At 42.4% G+C, this 9,426-nt stretch overlaps 1 protein-coding gene across 2 annotated transcripts in view; it reads left to right on the forward strand.

Moving 5' to 3' along the window:
* Positions 1-9,143, forward strand: part of ndufaf6 (NADH:ubiquinone oxidoreductase complex assembly factor 6) — a 31,621-nt gene extending 22,478 nt beyond the window's left edge. For both annotated transcript variants that reach the window (XM_079569865.1, XM_079569866.1), the window contains exons 8-9: positions 5,878-5,934; positions 8,925-9,143. In XM_079569865.1, coding sequence (XP_079425991.1) covers positions 5,878-5,934; positions 8,925-9,053 — 186 coding nt within the window. In that variant the 3' untranslated portion in view covers positions 9,054-9,143. The remainder of the gene's footprint in view (positions 1-5,877; positions 5,935-8,924) is intronic.
* Positions 9,144-9,426: the final 283 nt, after the last annotated feature.

Genomic DNA, 9,426 nt, shown 5'->3' on the forward strand with positions numbered 1-9,426 from the left:
TATATAAAGGTCGACTGATGTGGGTTTTTCTAAGGCCGATGCCGATGTGCTCGACCGATATTTTCGTCTGATTTTTCTAAATATCTACAATCCTGTAAAAACATAAACACTTGGCCACTCCAGCAGTGGTCGATTTTATCTCATTACTTTAGGTGATTCAATTATAGTTTCTGTCCAGGCTTTGAAAAGTTGCCGTTAGCATTAGCATACAGTTGCTAGCCACGGTGTTTTGCACGACGATCCAAAACACTATACAGGAGGTTAAGACAGTGATTGGATTCTCCAGGTTATGTCTCCAGGTTAATGTATCTTTTTCAGTCTCGAAGATATTGGCTTTTATCGGTGCTAGATTGGCCGGTATTTTCGTGTGATCATATTTAATCCCCTACTGACTTTGCGTGAATCATTCAACCCGATAAAGCTCATTATTCATTATGGCTGGAACGATACTCTTTTGTCCGATCCGATACTTATCACACAATGGCCGAGGAACGCGCTTCTCTATGGTCCTTATGGCGGGGAGCTGACAATGCTGTAATACCGCCCCCTGGTGGCCGGAGGCGACTCCAAGAGACACTCGGGATCATTGATTCTAATGGGACTTCAAACATCCTAATAAAGGCTCCAAAGAGTTTTTCTTTTTCTAAAAATGCTTTTACCCATGTGACCACGCTGGGGGAGGTGAAATATTTTTAACCACGCTGGATTTTGTTTAAAAGCCTGAAAATTGGAAGCATTTTCAGTGCATTAACTCCAGGCTCCAGCGCCTGTGAATCAAGCTCTGGAGCTCTGTGGAGGCTCCGCCCACTCCGTGATTGCAGGGCGGAGGAGGCAGAGCGGCCATTAAAGGGATATTTCAGGATTTTTGACATAGGGCCTCATTTCCTAGTTATCCAGAGTGTTGCTGATTTCTGGAGATATTTTTTTTTGTAACTCATGCAGTTCTTATATTTGAAGAGATACGTGGCGCTAGGCTAATGCAAGGCTAGTGCATTTCTATGGTATCAGCTAGCCTGCATTAAAAACAGTCTGACCCGCTCCACAGAGCACCTGAGGCAAATCACTTATAACACCAGACTAATCATATAGATAGAGTAATTTTAACCATTTTGCATTTGAAAGACCTTATATTTGAGCAGCATCAGCTTCGTGCTTGTATAAGCTACGCAGCTGCGGAGTGATCTGCTAGAAAATAGTCCCTCAAAATGCCATCATTCATGTGATGCAAGGTCAGTTATATTCCAAACATGATTCTATGGACACAGACATTTATATGGTTTGTCTGGTGTTCTAAGTGATTTGCCTCAGGTGCACTGTGGAGCGGGTCAGACTGTTTTGAACTCTTAAATATACAAGAACTGCATGAATTACAAAACAATATATCTCCAGAAATCAGCAACACTCTGGGTAACTAGGAAATGAGGCCCTTTGTCAAAAATCCTGAAATATCCCTTTAAGTTTCACACACGACTCGGAAACCTTTTCAATGAATGGGGCTGAATGGAACCCGCTCATCCATAAGTGTCCACAACAAAATGTAACAAAATGCTGTGTAACTCCGAGTATAAGATGCACCCCCTACTAAAACTATGGAAAAAAAGTGCGAATATATTCTAAGTTAAGTTAAACGTTATCCAATACTTCCAGAAACAAAACTTTGAGGAATCGCATCTGCACATTGTCACTCGAAGCTTAATACATTAACTCGGACCATTGTGATTAGGATTCTGCATTCCAGCCCCTCCTTTCGCCTGTTACTGTGTCTGATATAAAAGTTAGGTTCATCTGCTCTTGACCCCAATTGAACATAATGGGAGCAGCGGCTATTGTAGCGTGAATAATAGGATTGAAATGGAGCGTGTTTAAAATGACCTGGACCAACCGTGACTGACGGGAAAATGTATATCATTAAAGTGCACACGACGGGTCTTCGTGTTTTCGTAATTATTCCTGAGTTTGAAGGGATTGTGCCGGCGGTGAGTGTTTAGTGCAGAGAAGCGGCCATTTTGTGAAGGAAAGTCGGAGGAAAATAAGTTTTGTTTGGTTCTAAATCTGTAAGATGAGAAGCAGGAGGAGTTTTGTGGTTTGAGGAGAGAAGCTGTGGTGGATTGTTTGTTGGACTGGTTTGAGGGTTTGAGGATGAACGTTTCGCCTCTTCATCCAAAAGGCTTCGTCAGTGCACTTAAGTTTAACCTCTTAACACCCGCCTGAAGCGAGCACACTTTCTCCAGTTCGGCTTTACCCAAATCTAAAAGCTTCTCGACTCGAGAGCAACAGTGTAACGCCTCAGTTGAAAGCTAAGGCCTTTCAAAAGTGATCCTACCTTTTTGTCACATGTTCTGAAGCGTTTTTGTAGTTTTTTGTCACTCTTTTGTCACTTTTTTTTGTAACTTTTTTGTTGTGCTATTGCTGCTTTTCGGGCACTTTTGTTGCAACTTTTTTGTTGCTTTTCTGACGTGTTTTCGTCACGTTTTTGTCGCTTTTTAATTTTTCTACTGTTGCTTTTCCAGCTCATTTTTGTCGCTCTTTCGACGCGTTTTTGACACATTTTTGTATCATTTTCATCCTTAACAGCTACTCTCACCTGTGGATGATCATCTTTGTAACTGTGAGTCTTTGTTATTCTAAGTCCTAACGACCTAACTGACCTGAGTTTCAGTCTGAACGGCCCTACTCTCAGCTGATCACTGCTAATTACCTGCCTATTACCTGTCCTGGGCTGAGTTTCAGATCAATAGGCAGGTAATTAGCATGATCAGCTGAGAGTAGGGCCGTTCAGACTGAAACTCAGGTCAGTTAGGTCGTTAGAAAAGTCTGATTTATTTTCACTTATGTAATAAATTGTGTGAAACAAAACATAAAATCATTTGGAAAAAAAATACAGAAAACTAAAGGATTCTGAAGAACAAGGAGCATGAGACGATCTACATCTATTGTGCAGATTAAAATGAAGCATCAAGATTTCCTCAGTGGAAAAAGTAATTTCTACTCAAGTAAGAAACAGATACTTCATAATACTTTTACTCAAGTAGACGTATAAAGTACCTACTCTAATAATGTCAATAAAAAACACTCAATTACATGTACTTTAGTAAATGAACAAGCAAACTCCTCACAGAAAGGCCCCGTCCAGGTGGGAATCGAACCTGGGACCTTATAGCTGTGAAGCACGAGCCTCTGTGCCGCCCATTTACAGTAAAATAAAACGTTGACCAGGTTTAATAACAATTGTTGTTGTTGTCCTAAAGGTATATGACTCATACGCAGGGGAAGCAGCGCTTGAGTAAAGTGTGAGTGTTTATTAACCTGTTTATTATGTGCAGCTGAAGAGTGCAGGAGTATAAGAGGACGGGAGGGCATCTGACACACAGGAGTACAGCAGAAACCTCAGCTCACAGGACTAAATGTCCTATATTCCTCCTTTATTGTATGGCCTTTAATAGCATGCAGCTGCAGTTGAAAAGTCTAATCAAAGTGCTCTTTGCTCCTCCATCTCAGACAATTAGGACCAAAGCACTTAATTAACCACAGCCTCAGAAATGGCAGAGGCCGAGCGGTAAACAAGTCAAATACAAAGCTCTCTACAAACCCTGCATGAATAAACATGTCGCGTGGGCAGCCAGACCACACGCTTTTACAATCCTGTATAAGCACTGAAGGCAGGTGCTTTGTCCTTACACTACAACTGTGTCTATGTGCTCAGGAAAAAAAAGATTTTATGTCCGTTTTAGAAATCTGAGTCAGTTCATTTGTAGATTTGTGTTTGTCGTCCTTCAGAGCCGCATGGAGCTGATGGATGGTTGATACATGGGCTCCTTCACACTGTGCACAATCGAAGAAAACCGTCCCGTCCTCTTTAGTTCCTGCTTTGCTTCAGGAATTAACACTGAACAATAATACAAACACATTTGCTCCCATTACTCATGCTCTGAACTCAAACAATTCACCAATTTCTCTCAGATGCTGTTTGCAAATCTGTGAGAATATACCTGCAGTCCTGCTGTAGCCTCGGTCGAAACGGGATCCAAACAAAAGCACAGGTTCACCCCCAAACCCCCCTCGCCCCCTCCTGGCCATGGAAGAGAATGGTTGGAGGAAAAAGGTCGCTCTAACATCACCGCTGACCATGGGTGTCTGTCCAGCTTGTTAGCGGCTTTTACACATAAAACCCCATGGAGAGAGACATTTAGATCTCTGCAGAGGGCATTATTTGACCCTTTGTGACCGCTTCCTCCCATTGTGCAGCTGTACGTGTCTGAACATCGTTAGGATGATTATGAAACCGAATGTACAGCATTTCTCTGGTTCTTTGCTAATGGACCTGTCAAACTCTGATGTAACGCTGCGTCCAACATTCACACGGCGGGAAATGCACTGGTGGATTTGTATTTGCCTTCACTGTAGCATCGAGTTAAAAAGGTAAAGGTAAGGATGAGGGAACTGTACAGTATATATGACATAATGCATTTTGATTCAGAGAGTTAGGTTTAGAAATGTTAGTCTTTAGAATATTTATGTGCACTTCGAGTTGTAGTAGAGTGTAGCCGACTAGGATTTGGATAAACTTTATTGTCCCATAGGGAAATTTGTCTTGGACTTGCCATGCTGTGGTTCATACACTAACAATACATGACAGTGCATTCAAATAGGCAAGGCAAGTTTATTTGTATGGCACATTTCATGTACCTGACAACTCAATGTGCCTCACAGTAACACCAAACATAGTAAAAATAGAATAAAAAGCATTAAAAACACAATGAAAATCAAGAAAACAAATCATTAGTTACATTTTCATAAAAAAAAAAAAGTTTCAATCTCCATAGGCTGCAGTAAAAAGGTGTCCTTTCAGCCTGGACTTAAAAATGCTCAGGGTTGAGGCCTGTCTCAGATCCTCATTGAGGCTGTTCCAGACTTTTGCTGCATAAACCTGAAATGCAGCCTGACTGTGTTTATTATTGACTCTGGGAACCACCAGGAGGCCCCTCCCTGACGATCTCAGGGCCAGAGGTGGTTCATACGGCTGTAACATGTCAGAGATGTACTTTGGTGCTTGACAATGAAGGGACTTATACACAAGCAGGGCTGTTTTAAACTCTATCCTCTGAGCAACAGGAAGCCAGTGCAGAGACCGGAGCACTGGACTAATGTGGTCGTATTTCCTGCTTTTGGTCAGGACTCGGGCCGCAGCATTTTGGATGTACTGCAGTCGTCTAACAGCTCGTTTAGAGAGGCCAGTGAACAGGCCGTTACAATAGTCTAACCGGCTAGAGACAAAAGCATGAATTAGTCTCTCCAAGTCTGGTTTGGACACTATGTTTTTTATTTTGGCAATGTTTTTTAGGTGGTAATAGGCCGCTGATGTATTGGACTTAATATGACTGTTCAAATTCAGGTCTGAGTCCATGATTACCCCGAGATTTCTAACTTGACTTTTGGGTGCCAGTGAAAGAGCTTCAAGATGACCAATGACAACCTCTCTGTGTTTTTGTGGCCAAAGACAATTATCTCAGTTTTATCTGTATTCAGCTGGAGGAACTTATTTTGCATCCACGCACTAATCTGTTTGATACAATGACACAGTGAATCTACAGGCCCATGTTTACCCACTGTCAATGAAACATAGATCTGAGTATCGTCTGCGTAATTATGATAAAATACATACATTACTTTGTGTGGCATCTGGGGCGTATTATGAGCGTTGTTAAACTGGACTTTGCACCGATGCTAAGAAACATGTTAAAACCTGCAGGGCCAAAGTTCCCTGATGACCTTGAGTTGTTTTATTTTTCTGAACATGAAGGTTTCGTGTTAAACCCACATGGATTTGTCCTGCACAGATGAAATATTGATTTTGACGACAATTATTTCATTCTTTAGGCGCGGTCGTTCAAGCAGAATGTCTCCCCGGCTGCAGCGCCGGCTTTTCTACACACGGTAAGAAACACTCAGAAAAATGCTTTTTATTGAAAGTCAAGTGCGAGAGGAGAGCGACATTTACCTTTGTGAGTGGAGGGACAAGAGACTTACAGTAGTTACAAATAATATACAATTCGACAAGTCTATTGTTGTCCTTGTATTTCAAAAAAAAAAAAAGAAAAAGCTGTAGTCCTGTTAGTCCCAGTTAAAACCTATTTCAGTCCTGCTTTAGTCCTGCTTTAGTCCTGCTTTAGTCCTGCTTTAGTCCTGCTTTAGTCCTGCTTTAGTCCTGCTTCCACATGCAGGCACGTATCAGCCGAATGGCTGTTTCACCGGCTTTGTCGAGTTTTTCCATAACAAAGGCCAAACCGGTCTGACCAGGTGTAGGCTTTGGGACCGACCTCTGGCTGTGGCCAAAGCGCGAACTCGTGTCTGATGTGACGTGAACAGACTGCTGACCGCTGGTTGGCAAAGAGAGAGTGGACAGGCCTCGTTATTAACACACAGGTCATACGGATTTAATATTTCACAACATCATACCGCTGTGCTAAAAGGGGATTTTACCGATATTAGCATTTAGCCGCATGTTAGCGCAGCTTTAGCTGCTGTTAGCATAACATTAGCATGTAGCTTACCTTCATAGTTGTATTTAGCAATTTCTTTTCTGTTTTAATACAGCTTGGCACATCTGAATGATTCCATAACTCCCAACAGAGGGCAGCATTTGTCCACATTTGTTCACATCGCGACTCTAGAAACTTTTAATGACGATCTGTACAGCTCCTCTGTGGGGGCACCGCCCACAACAGATGTGGGTGTGGTGGAAACAGAAAGGTGTGCGAGTCGATAGTACGTGCACCTAGATCGTGGTGTGTGCGGGCAGGTCCTGCTTTAGTCCCGCTTTAGTCCTGCTTTAGTCCTGCTTTAGTCCCGCTTTAGTCCCGCTTTAGTCCTGCTTTAGTCCTGCTTTAGTCTCGCTTTAGTCCTTCTTTAGTCCTGCTTTAGTATCGCTTTAGTCCCGCTTTAGTCCTTCTTTACTCCTGCTTTAGTCCTGCTTTAGTCTCGCTTTAGTCCTTCTTTAGTCCTGCTTTTGTATCGCTTTAGTCCTTCTTTACTCCTGCTTTAGTCTCGCTTTAGTCTCGCTTTAGTCCTGCTTTAGTCCCGCTTTAGTCCTTCTTTAGTCCCGCTTTAGTCCTGCTTTAGTCCTGCTTTAGTCCTGCTTTAGTCCTGCTTTAGTCCCGCTTTAGTCCTGCTTTAGTCCTGCTTTAGTCCCGCTTTAGTCCCGCTTTAGTCCTTCTTTAGTCCCGGTTTAGTCCTGCTTTAGTCCCGCTTTAGTCCTGCTTTAGTCCTGATTTAGTCCCGCTTTAGTCCCGCTTTAGTCCTGCTTTAGTCCTGCTTTAATCCTGCTTTAGTCCGGGTTGGATCCTGCTTCAGAGCTATGTCCTTGGAAAACCAATTATTTTCTGACACACATTACTGCTGTGATTTCTGCCGGCGACTGTTGATAGAGCATTGTGTGTTTATAATGGCGTCTGTGGGTCAATACAGCGAGTCAGCGACTGCAGAACCTTTCACAAAGTGCACAGTTTATCTGCGGCTGCTGCAGACGATTGTCCTGCTCTTTAAGTTGTACACGGGCCACCACAATAATTACTATCGACTTATCATACTAACAGATAAACCACACTTTTTTGGCTCAGTGTTTATCGTCTGTGCATTTATCTGCATTTTTCATCAAATGTTTTCCAGTAGTTTATTTACTTTCCCTAAGAAGGTTTATGTCATTGCATGTCATGTTTGTAGTGGGATAGTTAAAGATGAAATACTTTTCATAACCAGATTTTTGGAAAAGCTGAGTTCAGGTTCTTTAGTCTGATTACCACCAGGTTTGTTGAATCAAGAAAATATCACATTTAGACCAGTCAGACAGAAGAAGAATGCTACAAAATCTCACAAGAAAACCTTTAACGCCATGAAATGACTCCAAGAGTGCAACGAGGACTCATCCAGGAGGTCTCCAAAGAACCCAGAAGGACGTCTGAAGATCTGCAGCTTCACTATGAGAGGCGAAAACCACTGCTGACAAATAAGAACGCAACAGCTCGTCTCTCATTTGCCAAAAAACATCTGGAGAAAAGAGAAATGATCTGTAGACGGACGAGACCAAAGTCAAAGTTTGTTTTTTTGCACTCTGCCCTCTGCTCAGAGGAAGAACAGAGCCCACCTACAGATGTTTTGTTGTTTTATTAGCTCAATCCAAAAACAGTATAAATAATTTGGATGTTTAACAATCTTTGTTGCACAGTGACTTTTCAGTTAGAGAAAAGGTTTGCCTTTGTAATTTTGTTTATGTTGATGCACTTTAAAGCAGCACTAAGTAACTCTTGTCCCTAGAGGCCATAACTGCAGGTTACAATTTTTTAACTTATTAATTGTCTTGGAGAGTAAATACTACGCTGACAGGAAAGGAGACGGCTATTGTGCATCCAATTATACAATGGAAATCATTTTTTTCACTCAAACTTGGCTGTAAATACTGTTTAAAGTGACGTTAGCCCGCAGTTAGCTTTGCCCGTTAGCATGTTAGCTTCTTCGTGATTCCATTAGTGTGTATTGGTGGCTCCGGTCCGATGGCAGTCAAGTTGCAAACATGGTTTTCTGGCCAGAGACAACAGGGGGAGATGAAAGACCCTCCAATCATCCCATAAACACTTGTATTGCCCCCACAGGGACTACGGAAAGGATTTACTAAGGTAAACATGTTACTTAGTACTACTTTAAATAAATTACTCCAAATATATAGGGAGAACATGCAAACTCCACACAGAAAGGCCACGTCCGGGTGGGAATCGAACCTGGACAAGAACAAAGACTAGTAATTAGTGAAGCTGTAAATAAGTGCAGTAGGCGGGTTTACGCATGTCCTGAGTTTCAGCAGAACTGGACGCTTACATTCTGAGCTTCAGGATGAATAACTCCTGGACAAATGTGGCTTTTTGCTGTTGCAGGTGGTGCTGGAGGATTATCTGCAGCGCTTGAGGAGAGCGGACTTTGACGTGTTCCACCCCAGCCTGCAGAACAGAAACCCGCTGCTCCCTGTGCAGCTGTACATCCGATCATGGAGGAGCAACTACTGAAACTGTGTCAACAAACCCCAGAGTGTTTGAAATGAACTTTGTCTGAACTGCGAGCAGCTTTTATTTATGTCATAATTGTTCTTTTCCATTCAACTCCAGCAGAGCCTAATCGAAGTCGTCTCCGTGCAGTGACAGAATCACATCCCCAAAAGAACAAGGTTTATCTTTTATATCACGTATATGCAATTTCAGCCTTTAAAATCAGGAGGACGGACCATGTGGGACTCTTGTAAAGCGCTGCCTTTAAGCTGACACCTGTAAATAAAACCTAACTGATCACCTTTGTGCAATCTTTTTGTTTATGAAGCGACAGGAGTGAAATTCCCCTATCCATCCATCCATCCATCCATCCATCCATCCATCCATCCATCCA

The sequence above is a fragment of the Gobius niger genome (genome assembly GCF_951799975.1).
Source record: "Gobius niger genome assembly, chromosome: 13".
NCBI classification, from domain to species: domain Eukaryota; kingdom Metazoa; phylum Chordata; class Actinopteri; order Gobiiformes; family Gobiidae; genus Gobius; species Gobius niger.